Source organism: Limanda limanda, chromosome 9 (assembly GCF_963576545.1).
Source record: "Limanda limanda chromosome 9, fLimLim1.1, whole genome shotgun sequence".
In the NCBI taxonomy this organism is placed as follows: Eukaryota; Metazoa; Chordata; class Actinopteri; order Pleuronectiformes; family Pleuronectidae; genus Limanda; species Limanda limanda.
Window position 1 is genome coordinate 18,033,973 of NC_083644.1, and position 16,622 is coordinate 18,050,594.

The following is a 16,622-nucleotide window of genomic DNA, read 5'->3' on the forward strand; positions in this document are numbered from 1 at the left end:
AATTTTGAAAGTGTGATGTCTTGTTCTTTTTATCTCTGGAACACCTCCAGGGAAACTTTTCAAATTTGGAACTAATGTTGAAATCAAAGATGTGATTAGAATTTGGGGATCAAAGGTCAAGGTGGCTGTGACCTACAGAACACCTTAAGGGTTCACTTACACTCAAGATGAACTGATTAGACTTGAGTGGTCAAAGGTTGAAATCACAGTAGCCTCTCAAATCATGTTTTTAGCCTCTTAAAACAAATCTCAAGTTTACTTTTAGGGACTGTCTTCGAATTTTGATCAGTCGTCACTCGGTTCGATTTCATTGGTCAAATGTCAATGTGACATCATGAGTCTAGAATAAACTGCACTGGTTGTCAGAGGCATAAAACCATAGGGCAGTAATTGTAGTCCTTCATTTGTTAGTTTCTCTACTGAATTTAACTGATTTTCAAAGCCATGATTTGATGTCAGACGACCTCAACATTGATCACACACAATAACACATTTTTCCTTTTTGTTTATTGTAAGAATGAGTGGAGATGGGGGGGGGGGCACGTACAAATACTTTGATAATAAAAGACAAAATATTGCGGTTAAATTCTGTACTCACATAAAAAAGGAAACTGAAATCTAAGACATACACTTACAAGGTGTAACATAGGACTACATGCAAAGATTAATTTAAAACATTTTAAAGGTCTTATATATATATAAAAAAAATAATACTATAGCAAGCCAGAGTGATTTTACGCTGTTCAAAAGAGTATTTAAGACTGATTAAACAAATGCAAAGCCCTTAAAAAAAGAAATCAGTGGGATATTTTTTTTTCACACTAGGTTTAAACCACACAGAAGCAGTTTCCACCGGTGGTTTGTGGACAAAACGTCACATTATCTCAACACAACATGTTCAGGAAACTGCTGTAGTGTCATAAATGTGCAGACATGTGCACACATGCATTTCAACTTTACACAGGAAAAGTGCCAATGGCTACAAATAAAACCAAAAGTTTAAAAAAAAGAAACTAAAACCAAAAGTTGAAAAAAAAGAAACTAAAACCAAAAGTTTAAAAAAAAAGAAACTCAACCATTGTCTTTTTTAAGTAGCTAGGTTAGGTTTTGGTTGCTGTATCAGTTGCGGTATGTTCCCTCCTTTCTTTTCCAAAGGCACTCACACAAAGCTAACAAGGACTTTTTTTTAATAACAGTGTGACCCAGGCAGCACCTCCTACAGTCTTTTAACTTTGCCCTGAACTTGATACAAGCAATGAAATGTTGAACGATCAGAGATGTAAACATATGTAGACGAGGACCAAACTAACGTCTGGCAGCGTGGAGTGAAGGACAAACACAAATAACGGGGGGAATGTAGCAGACACATTCAAATAGTATTTTTCATTAATTAAAACTCCCCCCCGTAGACAATCGGACTGATTAGACATGTTCGGTAAAGATTAATTGGTAACAAGGGTTCATCAAATTATACCAATTATCGTTTTTTCCCTTGATGTTTTCCCTTTCACTCCAGGTGTTTCCCTCATACAGTACAGTGTACTAGACTCCACATACAGCTTGTGCCGACTGTGACTCGATCCAAAACAAGAAACCAGCCTTGTCTTAATAGATTAAAACACCAGTCTGAATCAGCCCATTACACTAACAAAATAAAATCAAAGCAATCGTCAATGATCAGAATAACAGGGGTCGCACGCGGCTTCAAAGCAGAAACAAGGTTCACATTCTCAAACACATGAGGGCAGATAGAAACAGAGGGACAATCGCTGAAGAATATGAGTGAGAGAGTCGCTGCCAGCAGCGTCGTCTAGTCAGGCACTGCAGGGAGTAAACAGGTGCCTACAACAGGGCTCAAAAGACAAAAGGTGTAACATGATAACACAAACAGACACAACACTACATGAATAAATGGCTGCTTGAGAATATCCGAGCGCACTAGGCGATAGGTAACTATTACATTTTATAAAGACTTTTTGGCTCCGTCTTTTCTATCAAACAGACTAGCAGACAAACGACTAATCATTTTCTACACACGCTTGCCTTTAGTGACAAAAAGGTGCAAGGTCTGCATTCAAACTTTGGGTCATTGTAAAACGGCGAAGTAAGTCAATCTCATTTGAGGACCAAGGTGCAAGTACGTTTTCTCACATAGTCGGTCGGTCTATTCTTAAAATCTACTGTGGTAAACTGAGACTTATCTCGAATCAAATACTGAAATGATACGAAAAAAACCTGCTGTTGTCTTGTGATACTGTGTTACTGTAGCATCATCAATGCACAGGTGAGAAAAAGAGCGTTCACACAACCTGGAAACTGTCTGACTCACAAATCTGAGATACATTTTGACTCATCTTTCCCGTTAAAAATATTTAACAGTTTTCTTTTCATAGATGCAGGTAAAACTACATTTATGTTCATGTGCAGTCACATTTTAGTTTATGTGAAAGTAATTCTAAATCACGCCAACAGGAGGCAGCATGAGCCGCTGGCCAAATCTTCTGAAAGACAAGATAATCGATTCTCAATTTTGAAATGAGAATGATTTTCAGTCAGGTTACATCAAACATATTAATTAACTGTGAGGTTGGAGGTGGCCTCTCCAGTCTGAAAACTGACTTTTACACTGGTGACCAACCTGAGTTTCAAACAGACTGTAGTTGCACAAAGACAATAATATAAATGCATCATTCCATTCCTCAGATTCAACACAATTCTCTTTATCATATCAGTAATTTATAGTTAATTAAAAAAGCATTGCTTAGAAATGTTTCATCAGTTAATATTTCCTACTGTCGGATAAAAAGTGATGCCGTTTCTTCTCCATCTCTAGATTCTTTACCTTTGGGTGAAACAGGTTGAAATTCTTCTCTGGACTCTGAAATGTAACCAACTTCCCCCAGAACAAGATGACAAAAAAGTGCTCGTCTGTGGTCACTGGTGCTGAAGGTGAAAATGAATCTTCTGCGGATCATCCCTCGGCTTGACTTTCCTCCCCCTCTGCTATTTCTACTTGCTCTCTCCATCTCCACCAGTCTCCTCTCGGCTCTCTTTGTATTAGTGTGGCAACGGGACGAGGACGTCGACGTAGTTGAGGGGGAAGAACCCCGACTGGCTGTTCAGCATGCCCTCGTACCAGTTTTCATCGATCTGATTGGTCAGGGTTATGATGTCGCCCTCTCGGAAGCCCAGCTCGCCCTCGTTCTCCGGATCAAAGTCGTACAGCGCCTTACAGCTCGGCTGCTCCGGTGCTGAGGACACAACAAGCAGGGAGAGAACATAAGGACATGATGGAAAGAGAGGTGGAAGGATTCAGGATAAGCTCACACAGTGAAGACGCACAGCAGCCTATCAAAAGTCACATGATTTTATACACAAGTAAAAACATTAGTATTAGTTAAGGCAGATCGACTGCAACACAGCACTGCAAACAAGCTCAACAGTGCTGACAGATTTTATCCATGACCCACAACACAACCACATCCTATGACACCAGGTTTGTGTGGGACTTTTCTTCTATTCGTTCTATCTGTTCCTCTGTTACTTCTCACAGATCAGCAGAGGAGAATGAGGCTCCCAACACAAACTGGCCTTTTTTTGTTCGCCAAACAATTTTCTCATTGTGTCAAGTCAACCCCACAGGCTGCTGGGTAGGCGAGAGAACGGGAAAGTGTCGCTCTCATTCTCTGTGCTTTTCTCCTTACTATGCTAATTTATAAAGCCAGAAAAAATTTACTTAAACACTTTGTACTATGAGAGACATTTAGTTGCTAAAACAATCAGTTTATAGAATGTGCAAATTGCGAGACATGAAAAAACAGGGTGTCTACAGATATATACAAGTTGAATATAAGATTAAGATTTAGGACCTTTTTATTTATTTATTTTTTAAATAGCACAAGCAATGAAATATAAGACCAGGAGAAGAGAAGAAAGTAGTTTAACACAAAGCTAACCAGGTATCAACTAATGATGCAGCGCATACTTGAACTAATAATTCTCCATCTTTGGTCAAATCTTGTATTTCATTATTTAAGATTAGCCTCCCCTTAATGTAAAAATTACCCCTAAACTGTAGAATGTATAATAAATAAAGACAATCTTGATTTTTCTTTTGTGTAAATAAAACATTCAAATTAAATATTGCCAGAACCAGTCACTGTAGAACTGTTAATACCTGTCAGTTAAATCAGGTTACAGTATCAACCGCACAAGATGTGGATTTCATACAATTTCACAAACACACATACAACACTGTTTAACTACACATACACAATCAACAACCAATTTCGTGCCGAGCCAGTGAGCGGCAGCTTGTAGCGAACTTCAAACGTCTAACACCTAAAGCTGCACAAACACAGACCGTTTCAAGACCATGACTGAGAGTGTGACAGAGAAAAAATGGCCCACACAATCTGGGACTCACACAATCTGGGTTTGCGAGAGGACAATCTAGCCGAGTGAAAAGACAGCTCTGATGATGTCACGGGAAAAAGAAACAGGGTCAGTTGGAGAAAGGCCATTGAGATGACAGGACAGGACACACAATCACACACACACACTCACTCACTAATGGGAAACCCCTCCCCCTCACACAGACGCACACATCCATTTTCTCATGGTCAACAACTGAGAGCAGTTGAGAGTCAAACATTCAGAGCATGCCAGCACTTGAAAAAACCTCAAACTGGAGAAAGATAAACATATGTGTGCTGAATGTTTTTGACATGTTGCTTGTGCACAGTGGTTGCAGATCTTCAACAAGCAATTGTTTTTACAATTCAGTTTCTTAGAGATTTTTAAGAAAGCAGTAGTGTTACTTTCGCTTGGTGCATTTTGAGTCTGCGTGTAGAAACAGCTGAGTTTAGTTGTGGTTATGTGGCAGCTCTTCTGCACATATCCTGTGTAGTTCTTTTGTGTGACTTAGAAAGAGTGAGTGTCAGGGTGAAAACAAAAAATGCCGGACAAAGTTTCTTCTGTTCTCTGTCTTGTTCTCTGACACCAACTGTACACTCAGCCACTTCATCATTTTAACTTTCATGGTTAGTTTTATATTATTTTACAGCAGCGTTGGTTAAAATTACAAAATGTTATTGGTCTACAATTCATTTTTAAATTTGTATTTGTTTTTAGAGCCTTTCAGTTGTGTCTTACCTGAGTTACATGAGGGTGGAGGGGCCATCGATGTTGAGTATCCACCGTTTGATTGGTTGTCTTCTCCAAAGTCATAGATAGGTTTGGCTTTAGGTGTGTATTCCCGTCTCGGTTGAGACTGAGCCTCATTCATCCTGTTTAAATAAAGGTTAAATGGAAATGAGACTTGCATCATGAATAATAAATATAACGCTCCGAGCTGTACAGTTAGCTGAACTGTACAATATGTTTGTATTTGTGGAGTTTTGTTACTGCACCTGTCACGGAGTTTGTCAGAAAGCTCATCCAGCACCTGCACAGCCTGTTTGTGGTACTGCAGCTGAGACTCCACCAGAGATGAGAGCTGGCTTACCTGTTCGATCTACACACACACAAACACACACAAATATATGTAAGACAATCAATGCTTAATCATATGCTGTGTTACCAATTCCATAGGATAAACTGTCCCAAATAATACAGATTAAACTGCACCTTCAAGAGACATAATCATTAAGCTCATGTGTAATAAATAATGTGAACATTTGTTTGACATAATAATCAGAACTCATGGTCTGCTATGCTTTTTTGAGCATTTAACCTCATCTCAAGATAATACTAAATTAGGATTTTTTGATCCAACTTCTGTTTGCACGGTCAAAAATCTTTCTCACTCAAATTTACCCATATGTGGCAGTTATTGGAAACAAAATGAAGGAGGCAGAGCCTACAGAGTGAAAACAGGAAACATGGAACAGGCTGACTTCCTCTTGGTAGTAGTAGTCATATTCACATTGGCAACTTTCCCTCAATTTTACTAATCCCCTGCTGAACTGCTGTGTAACAAAAACACACAAATCAGTTTAGATGTACAGGGGTTTTTCAAAAGGTAAAACTAGCTAAAAAACGTGCAGTCTAATAAATGTCAGCCATAATAACAAAAACGCTTCTCTGTACAATGTAAAACAGTTCAACAGCACCACAGACTACAGCCTCCAAAGTGGTCAGAGTGTTGAATCAATTCTTCTCTATAACAGTTTCCACCACAGACTATAAATAAAGATAGAAGCTGCATCTCCATTTCCTCCCACTGTTCAAAACTTAAGCCAAAATATTCCGTACTTAAAGTGTACAGACCCAACCTGATCTTTTTTAAGATTACAGGTAGATGCAGAGTAAATAAAAAGTCAAATAGATAGCTGAGCCAACGTGACCGAAACTGAAAGTTATTGTCAGACGGGTCCCAGCGTGCTGGGGTCAAGGATCCACACATTAGTTGTACCAACAGCAACAAACTGGCACCTGAGAGAATGATCTCAGCTGTTCTATGCTCCTGTGCCCCTCACCTAGAGGTGTGTTCACTGGCTCCCATGTACAAAGCAAACAAAAGATCTCACTGCTGAAACCAATGAGTGATCAAATGCTTTAACCGTTCAACTACAGCTATTTAAATAATGCTTATCTGCAGTGCCAGTGTTGTTCGTGCTGAATGGGTGTATTTCACTGATTGTTACATGTGAAACTGTAGCTTTGTATTTGTCATGTGGGTGTGCATTGGACAGAGGCCTTCCACAACAAAAACTCAGGAAAACTCTACAGGGAAGCCAGGGATCAAATGTTTGATATGATAGTCGTAGCAATACATTTAACACGAAGGTCTAGGCTGAGAATAATTGCCCTTTAAATCTTTCTTATTACGAGCATCATATTAGGGACTTTTTCCCTTTGACCTGATATTAAAATTGCATGACGAAACTTCACATTCAGTATTTTTAGACAATATTTGTTGATTTTTTGTTGAAGAAGGTAGATCATGTCACCAATGTCCCTATTGCTGCTTTCAGACATGCCCTGGACTCCACAGTTCTCCAGAGGAGGCACAGTAGAATTTAGTCAGGGGGAGGCGGAGCGAGATTTGCCAGAGCCGGCTCACAATTGTCTGTTTTCTCTCTTTTCTCTTCTTCCGACAGACGAAGATGTCCGGAGAGTTTGTGGTGATAAGAGCTGACGACAGTGTCAACATGATGTTAAATATATCTATAAGAATATATTTGATGTCTTAAACGAACTGGTCTTGAAATGATGCCAAAAGGATAAATGCTATAACACCACACTCTTAACAGTAACAAATAAATCCTCACATCAGTCTCCAACAAGTTGTACATGCTGGTCTCGGCCACTTCCTTTGACTCGTGAAACTTCTCCAGTGCCTGTCGAAGCTCCTCATCTGGGATCTTGCCCTGACGCTTTTTCTTGTAGTCATAGTCCAGGCGACGACCCTCAAGCTTCTTGAGGTGGTGCTGAAGAAATCAGAATGGAATGATAAAGGAAGATTTTTCTGATTTCTTTTCACATCAGACCATTAGAGGGTTTCCCCATCGTGTAACAGACGGTAAGTGTTTTAGATACCTGTATCTCTCTGAGGTCTTTGTCACAGAGCCCTTGCAACGGATCAATGAAGTTCTGCTTAACATCGATGTCTAGAGAGTCTTTGACTTCTGCCATTCTCTTCATGGCCTCTCCTACGTCTACTAGTGCTCCGCCTAAGCCACACAGAGATTAAAGACTCAGAGACATTAGTGCACAGTTTAAAGCATTTAAAGTAATCATAGCATCACCAGCCCACATGTTCACAAACATCTTACCAAAGTTCGTTTCCTCTCCCAGTTCCCGTCCATATTTGCCCATACACTCTCCTAACAACCCCTCAGCCTGAGGATAACCTGGGTTCTTCACCTGACCACGGATCTTTGACATGGTGTTCAACATGGACAGTTTGGCCCGAGATGCTGGAGGAGTACATTTTTACAAATGTTAATGACATAGTTTAAACCATTTAAATACATGTACAGGCATGTAAACAGATATTGTTCTCACCTGGGTTGGGCTGAAGGTACTCTGATGTTTTGGAGATGACCTCCACTACTGCTTTACTGGTCACATCTACTTTCTACATAACACAGCACACACGCACACATACATCACAAGAATACAACTACTGTAGTCACAGAACTAACAAGAATTCTGACAGGCAAAGGATTTTTTCTGTTCAAAGGTGTATTCATGCACAAAAGACATGTATCGTTTACTGTGTAACTCACTGATTTTCTGTTTAAGCAGCTGATCATATATCCTTTACTCTAACATTACATGTATTTAATGGCATTAGTTTTCAATGTCATACACACAATTTCTTCATAACCACTGAGGTCAGGAAATTTGCTCAACCATCAAAGGAAGAAATTAATCTTTAAATTAGTTGCACATATCAAGAAGTCCCACAAAAAACACCAGCATGTTTGTGTACTGAGGGAAACAATCAGGCTCACAGCTTTGATTAAGACATTTCTTATTTAAGTCCACACACAGATGCCTCTCTTACCCGTTCCAAGTCTCTGAAGTCATCATCTAGTTTAGTTCCTTCTGCTCCCCCGACTTTCTCACTTACCATCTAGAGGGAGAGAGAGAGACGAGTGCAAATGAATTAATGCCACTCATGAGGTTCTGATTTGAGTGGGAAATGAGCCTAAGCTTATATCTAATTTAGACGTCGACATGTTTGCTCTGTGTAGGAAATGCAATCGTTGAGACATCCTTTAGGAACAGGTATGGGAGGAACACAGTATACAGTAAATATTGTGCAAATCTAGCTGTTACACCAACTCCTCTGGTGACTTAAACAAGAGTTGCAGCAAAACACTAGAAACAAAAAATCCACATGACAAGTGATTCACCCTTTCCTTGCTTTACACTTTGCAGGATGAAAAAGAACTGGATCAGCTCACTCCATTATTTCTATCTCAGTAAGGACAATATGCTTCAACTTAAGCAGACTGGAATATGTTGATTAAAAGCACATGTATTTCCAGTGCGATCTCTCAGCCGCAGAAAAAAAAAAAAAAATAATGGAAAACAGACACTTTCCTGTTCATGTACAGTATACACATGGCTAACATCATTTTTTTGGTTCATTTTTAGAGTGAAGAGAAGTGTTTGTCCTTTTTTTAGAGACAATCAACGACAAAGAACATTTGCATATACAGCTCTGACAATTTTACGTAATAAATCATCTTGACTGCTGTGTCCATGAGCTGTGTAGAATAAGCAGAAACACAATTCCCATCCATTGCCAACACTCGGATCATAAAAATCCTACACAACTAAAGACCTTGGTTGCAATTTGTAGAATGATTCTACAATTGCAAAAGCAAACACACAACAACTAATCTAAGCCTTTCTTGTGTTTATGCCCCGTTTCCAGTCAAACTGACTCACTACACCTTTGTAGAAATAAAGGTTCAGTCAGACCATGCCATGCTGTTATGAACCTGACTTGCTCTTGTTCATTGACGTTCTGAGGTAAGTTGTAACATCCCTGCTGTTAATCTTTATTTATGTTGCGCTGCAGCATTAACAGAGGTAGTATTTTAATCTGTGTAGACAGTTAATGAAACACCAAGAGGGAGATCCTGACATAGGAAGAAAGTAGTTATTTCTGCCTTGTATATGTAACCAGCCTGAAGAAGTGACCTGACAAAGTTTCCTATAATGCTCCGAGGCATGTTAACAGTGAGAGATTCTTTTCTTTTGACAAGTCGAGCTAAGGTAAATACAGAGAATGTATATTTGTAAGGCCTGGACTGCAATATATACAACTTTGAAGATTGCCAAAATGATCTTTTCAGGCAGTCTTCGCCTATGGAAATGTAAATTAGATATATCCGGTCATTGTTTAAGCGATGAAGATACTAATATCTTTGTAGCCCAACCACTTTTTTGACTGGTTGTTAAAAACTGGCTGGTATGAGCCTTTCACAAAGATAGGTGTATGAGCGTGTTGGCAGTTATGCACCAAAATGAGAACTTTATTTCAAATTTAATAAGAAATGCAGGAAAGATGTAGTAAGTGTCAAATATCAAGCTTCAATAAGATGTCTTTGTCTTTAAGGTTTTATAATTACATTGCATGGTTGACATTTTTGGAACGTGTACATATTGACTGATTCTTGATAAAAAATGTCATATTGATTTCTATTAAACATCAAAAATGTATATTGCTTAGGCAACTTTTCTATCCTGTCCTTTACTTCAAATGACCTCATCTACGATTGAGCAACAGCACTGCATTTCCTTCATGACTCAAACTGCTGTTGAAGGCAATTCTGCGATTACTGGAACAACCCAGACTTCGTTATGATGGGTGATATTCATATACCAGTACACAGAGTAAACATCCACATGTGTTTATCTACCTAAAGATTATTTTAAAACAAATAGGGTCGAGTTTACTCCAGCGCCTCAGCAGCAGCTGAAGGTTTTTAGCTTCACTGTCTAGTGTCAGGATACTGAGGTTATGTAGCTGAATCTCAGCTGTGTGCAGAAAGCACATGACAGGGGGCCTTGGGGGATTCAGGTCACAAGTAAAGATAGAGCCTCAACTCTCAGTCTCCTCAGCATTCGTCCGAGTAAAGTTAAGATTGCAGACTGCCGACCTAGAACTTTTGATATCTTATCTTTCTAGGTACATAAACCAACCTTACAAGATTTGTGGTGGAAGGTGATTAATTGAAATCAAGATGGGTGTTCCTTTTTTGTTATGAGTCACTAAAGTTAGATTTTAGTCTTTTCTGAATTTGGGAAGTAAAAAAAACAAATTATCAGAATAATCTGTCAGCCACTTAACACCATAGCTTTATTAAATGAGATCATCAAGTCCTCAGACCTGTGTACAATGTTATTTACATGCACACAGGCTCAAATGAAAGGAGCTTAAAAACATCCACAAAAGGTAATCATTGGGAAGTTTTGGTATAAACAAAACACAGCTACACAGAGAGATCAGTCTACTACAGGAATCCTTTTCATCATAATGACAGGGTATTAGTTAAATGGAAGTGAACTATCATAAGGCATAGTTCAAGCTCCTGTTTGGATTTAGATGACGTCAAGAATTTAAAGGCACAGAACAAGGTTGTCTGACAACCAAGATAAAGAGGGGAAGTAGTAGACTGGTGTAGGTTCTTTCAATTTTGACTTGATGGCTAAGGTTAAAGCCTTCATGTTATAATAAATCTTAACCACAGATTTGAAAGGGTAAACAGAAAGCTTGTTGTCAGAGACTGCACACTGCTGAGAAATTACGTCACAAACCTGAAAACTAGGTCAAAGTAGGTAGAGATGAAAGCTGTGACACTGTAGTACATGTGCAAATTACACTTCACAAGGAAATGATGTTACTGTGATCAGAAGGTGTGATAGTGATTTCACAGCCTTTCTGTTCTTACATAGGAAGTTAGCCAATATCCTAATTACATCAATGGACCTTAGCAACTGCTTTGACTGTTAGATATATTTTTTTGGTTCGCAATATTTTCCCACCATACTTTATGGAAACTTTAAACTCCAACTCCCTCCTGGTTATGTCAAGTAAATCACACAGCATGTATACACACAGGAGCCATGTACCAATCAGCACTAGAGGTGGGCGATATGAATAAAACAAAATTATTTACGTTATCATACATTTATGTTATGATATTGTAATATATCATGCTACAATTATTTTACTATAGAACCAGGAGACATTGTTAGATCTGGATATAACATGCAATGACAAACTCAAATCACATACACCTGAAAAATCTAAATAGTTTATCACACTGAGGAAAAATCTTAAATATGATGCAAATATGAAGAACTTGCTGATCATGCTGATATGCAGCATCGCCCTCAAATGCTCAAATACATCCAGAGATATTGAAGAAAGGATACGATAAAACTCATAAAATCTCATATCATAGATATCATTGAATTGCTTCTGCTCTTCTTAAAAGACTATTAGATGCACCAGTAGTGATCGGTCTACACACCCGTATTAAGACTCTCAACTAATAGTATAAATTACCAAAATGTGGATTATATAAAAGACTTAGTATTATTCCCATGAACAGGCGTAATCCTCAAAGAAGTCTGCACTAAACTCTAATCTAGTTTTTATCGATATATCCGTACACTAACCTCTCCTGACACCCTTGCCATGATTAACGCGGTTGGTCAGAAAGTCAACATTTAAGTGCAAAATATAATTTGAAGCGGCCTGTTATGCAGTTATTATAAACCTTTTGCTGTTGTTGTCAGGAGTATTGAACTGAGGGTGAGGACAAGAACAGCAAGGCTTTGGAATTGAACAGCTGATCAGTGAGAACCACAGACATAGTTTGAAAAGTGTTGGATTTTAGCTTCGGATCAGCTGGTTCCCTGAATCAGCATCATTCATTACAATCTTGTAATAGACACCTTAAATTAATCTTCTTGTTTCCTCTCCTCCAACCATTAGTTTACTTACTTTCAGTTACATTGAAACAGAAGAAGAACCAGGAGACATTTCAATGCATAATAAGCTTGATAAACTGCAAATGTACTCATATAAGAACACTTGGATACAGCTTTAAATCTGTTATCTCTATTCAGGACTAACATCTGCTCACACTGTCACACCTGAGTAGCTTCTTTTTGGGAGCGTTTCAGTGCCCTTTGAATGTAGAATGTGTTTTGTTTTTTCACAGATTTTGTTTAGTTTCTCAGAAAAACACAAGGTGATTTCCATAGCCAACTTCCTGCATGCCTCCCTCCAGCAGCAGAAAGTCGGAGCTATGTCAAGTGTTATTAACTCTCATGGAGTTTTGGCAAGAAAAGCAGCTGCATTGCAGTCGAATAACGGGAAATCACACTCATACACACTCCCACCTTCTCTGCATCGCTCTTCGGGGTCAATCGTTCACACACACACCGTCACCATCACATTTACTATTAACTATCACTACTTTCACTTCCACCAGGCCTGACATTGACAGCTTGTGGATCGGTGTTATTTTTCCTCGCTGTCAAACCCACAGGGATCTGACTGTGTTCCTGTCAGGAAACTGGGGCAGAAACCAAATGTCTTTCCTGCTTAGATCAGCAGGGGAAGGAAGAAAAGAAACTCCAAAAAAACCAAAATCTCTGCCCGTCCCCACCCATAACCGAGAGAGCTGGCTCACATTAAAAAACATCGGTGCTTTTCACCTCCTTGAACAACACTGGCATTTCCAATTCTGAGGTGTTTATATCTCATCTGCCCTGATCTGACTCACTTCAAACACTAACACGACACACAGCTGGGACATAATCGGGAAATTCAGAGGAACTTTACAAAAAGCAGTTTGCATTTGACTGCATCAGCTTCACCACATGTTGACATTCTGGTTTAGATTAGTCACCACTTTGTCTTGTGTTGTTTTATAGTCGCTCCCCAGGAGAGACCCTGAGGCAAACTACACACTAAGTGCCGAGTGTCTCTTGAATCCGAACCGTTGCACAACTGCATGAGAAAAACTTGAAACCACATAGATATCGATTAGATGTGTGTGCTTACAGCTTGATACCGCTGCTCAACATTAGTTAAAAGTTAGCTTAGAGCTAGTTGAACAGACTTTGACGTTCTAAAACACATGAAAAGATGCCTGGTAACTGTAACGCTAGCTGTAAAAGAACAGGGAACGCTAGATGTAAACCACCCTGATAGTTTAAACACAGACCCGAGTTGTGTTTTTTTTTTTGTTTCATGTAGTTAACACACAATAACATCCACATTGACATAGCGTTGATCAACATTAGCCAGACACAAACCGTTAGCTACTAGTGCTAATGTCGAGCTAACGCTGCCTTGACAGTCGCTAGCTAAAGAGAAGAGGAGAAAAAAGTTTCTGCAAACCTGGCTGGCTTTGTAGAACTGCTTCTTCAGGCCCGCCACCGACATGTTGAGCCCCGGCTTCCCTCGACCTGGGACGAAGTGGTGAAAATGGGTCCGCGACGGGAGCTCGGTCCGTGGGGCAGTCAGCCAGGGAGAGAGAGGGGACGTGGAGCAGGGATCACAGGAGCCGCCCGGCCGTCGCTCCAAGTCGGGACACGCCAACTGACCACGTCCACGTCGAGGTGCCTCTCCCCCGCGGTGAGTCTCCTGGGGGGCCGGGGGGCGAACCGTGGAGGAACAGAAACCCTCCGCTACCAACAACACTGTCTGGAAACACCGACAGATACTGACACACGGAGCAACAGACCCGCAGCGGCCACAATGACACAAAAAAAAGTTCCCCCCAGTTCACTTCATCAGATTTAATATGATGATTGAATTGGTGCACGCCGCCCCCTGCTGGAGGGAGCAGGTAATACACCCGCCTGTCTGCTGCGGGCCACATGTTCCCAGTCTCACAGAACTGAGACTCACAAGGTTATCAACCCCTGGCCCCCCCAGTGAAGGGGCAACAGACCTGGGACCCGCACCGAGCAGGACTGTACAAATTACATCAATATGAGTTGGTTGACAAAAATATATCATGTCAACATGTTGCCTGTGGTGCTGCAAATTGACCTAATCTGTCATGAAGTTAGTACTTTGCGGTGTTTCGTTTACTGAGGGAGTATGTACAGTTTTTAGTACATTTTATGTTTATTACATTCTATTTTTGAGTTATATTTATTATTTATTTCTGTTTATTGCTACTTCGCTCCCAGTGCAATGCCATTGACATTCTGCTGTAACAATAATTTCCAAATTTGGGATCAATAAAGTACATCTATCTATGTATCTATGTATCTATCTATCCACCCACCCACCCATCCATTCACCCATCTAACTAACTAACTAACTTACCAATTAACTAACCGACTTACCAATTAACAAGAATGCTTTCAGAAATGCACTGAGCTCCAGAGATCCTCCGGACATTGTCCAGAGGGGCTGTATGTGTCAGCCCAAATGTCCGAGTGGGAGCCTCCGGAGTTTCTGCTGAGAAGAAAAAAGTCTGCAGAATGTCCAAAGGGCGCTGGTGTGAGCACACAGCAGGAGAACCTCCACAGGATTCCACGTTAGCTAGTTGTTGTCATGATTTGTAATAGGCCACAGACACAAAACTGAAAAAACTCAAACTTCGCCCCCTGCTGGAGGGAAGATGTAGTACACCCCTTCTTTCTGCTGCTGGGCACGTCTTCATAGTTTATCAACCCCTGACCCCCAAAGTAAAGGGGCCACAGACTTGGGAACCCCTCCAATTCCCTTGGAAAAATATCAACAAATCTCACAGTGTGTTGGGGAAGTGGTCAGCCCTTTGTGTGGATCTGCCTTTATATTTTAATGGTTCTTTCTTGGCCAGTACCCCAACTTTCCAACATGTTTCTATAAAATTGGTGGCGTAGTGTTTGCGAAATTCTGTTGACAGAGAGGAATGAAAACATCACCTCCTCTGCAGTTCATCTAAAGGCTCTTATCATGTCGGGTCAGACTGAGTTTTAGTGGCTCATATTCTCAGAAATTCAATTAAATCAGCACAAATTGTGTTTGACATCCACTAAGCCGGGAGCATTTTGGGGGCCCCTTCAGTTGTGAAGGCCCAGGACAGTTTGCAAGCTTTATCTGGATAGAAAACTGATCTCGTCTTGCACACACCAAACTGTCCCATCTTATTTCTCTACTGTCACTCATTATCCAGATAAAATGTGTATTTGTATAATGGGGCTTTAAGATAATCATACATGAGATTGACAACAAAACAAAGGTGAACTGAATTTCACTTATGGTGCGCAACGTGAAACTTTAGCAGTAGCATATCTTTGCTGTGCTGGAATGGCAGCAGTTTTACAGCAACCTAAAACTAAAACAATAGTGATACTTATATTAGTAATGATACTGTGGTTGGAGGTCAGTGGCTAAGAACTACTGTAGAGATGTAGAAGGTGAAATCTTATCAGATTGTTTCTCAGTCTCCCATTGACTGTGAGTAAATTAAATGATCTTAGAAGGGTTTATGAATTCCAGCTTGAGAACAGTGGCTATTATAAAATATATGGTTAAAAAGTAATGCACTACATGTTTGCCATACAGGGAATCATTGTAGCTCCTACTTTTATGTAAGGTGTATATATATCAACTGCCAAAACTGCCAAAATAAAAACTCAATATCTATACAAATACATAAATGTAGGATGTCGAAACAAATACATAGACTTTCCCCTGTCCAAATTCTATTTCATGAACATACATTAAGCTATTGATTTATGCATTTATTGATTTATATAAATTCAGGTACATTAATTTATTTCAGCAATTTCAATGCTACATTATTTGTATATAAATATCCATATTACAATACAAAGATAGATAAGCTTTATAAGGAATATTTCAGTAGGATTCACTGTGATGTAATAAAACGGTAATTGCTATTGAATATAATGTGCCTGTACAATTTTAATTTGAAAAAACCTTCAATAAACACCAGAACATGTTTTTTACTTTTAAATGTAAAAAGACTTTTATTACATTCTTAAATCCACATATTGTATCACCATTGTGCAATAACACGCAACTGTGTTAAAACCTCTTGGGCTTTATATCCATGACATATAAATTATTTCTTATTAAAATCTATATTGTTTTAATAATAATAATCTTAACA

General features: G+C 39.5%; 1 protein-coding gene across 1 annotated transcript; it reads right to left on the bottom strand.

The window, feature by feature from the left end:
- Positions 1-488: 488 nt before the first annotated feature.
- Positions 489-14,227, bottom strand: sh3gl1b (SH3-domain GRB2-like 1b). The gene is made up of 9 exons (XM_061077770.1): positions 13,886-14,227; positions 8,516-8,584; positions 8,011-8,083; positions 7,779-7,922; positions 7,543-7,676; positions 7,275-7,433; positions 5,412-5,515; positions 5,155-5,288; positions 489-3,251 (listed from the first exon to the last, which is right to left on the bottom strand). Exons 1-9 carry the CDS (start codon positions 13,928-13,930, stop codon positions 3,058-3,060), a joined length of 1,056 nt encoding a protein of 351 aa, XP_060933753.1. The 5' UTR covers positions 13,931-14,227; the 3' UTR covers positions 489-3,057.
- Between the last annotated feature and the right edge of the window lie 2,395 nt (positions 14,228-16,622).

Bases quoted from the DNA above. Each gene is read 5' to 3' on its own strand.
- sh3gl1b (XM_061077770.1), bottom strand. From the start codon at position 13,930: ATGTCGGTGGCGGGCCTGAAGAAGCAGTTCTACAAAGCCAGCCAG. The intron at 7,677-7,778 runs GTAAGATGTTTG...TGTGTGGCTTAG, and splicing joins GGGAGAGGAAACGAACTTTG to GCGGAGCACTAGTAGACGTA. The intron at 5,516-7,274 runs GTGAGGATTTAT...GTGTGTGTGTAG, and splicing joins ACAACTTGTTGGAGACTGAT to ATCGAACAGGTAAGCCAGCT.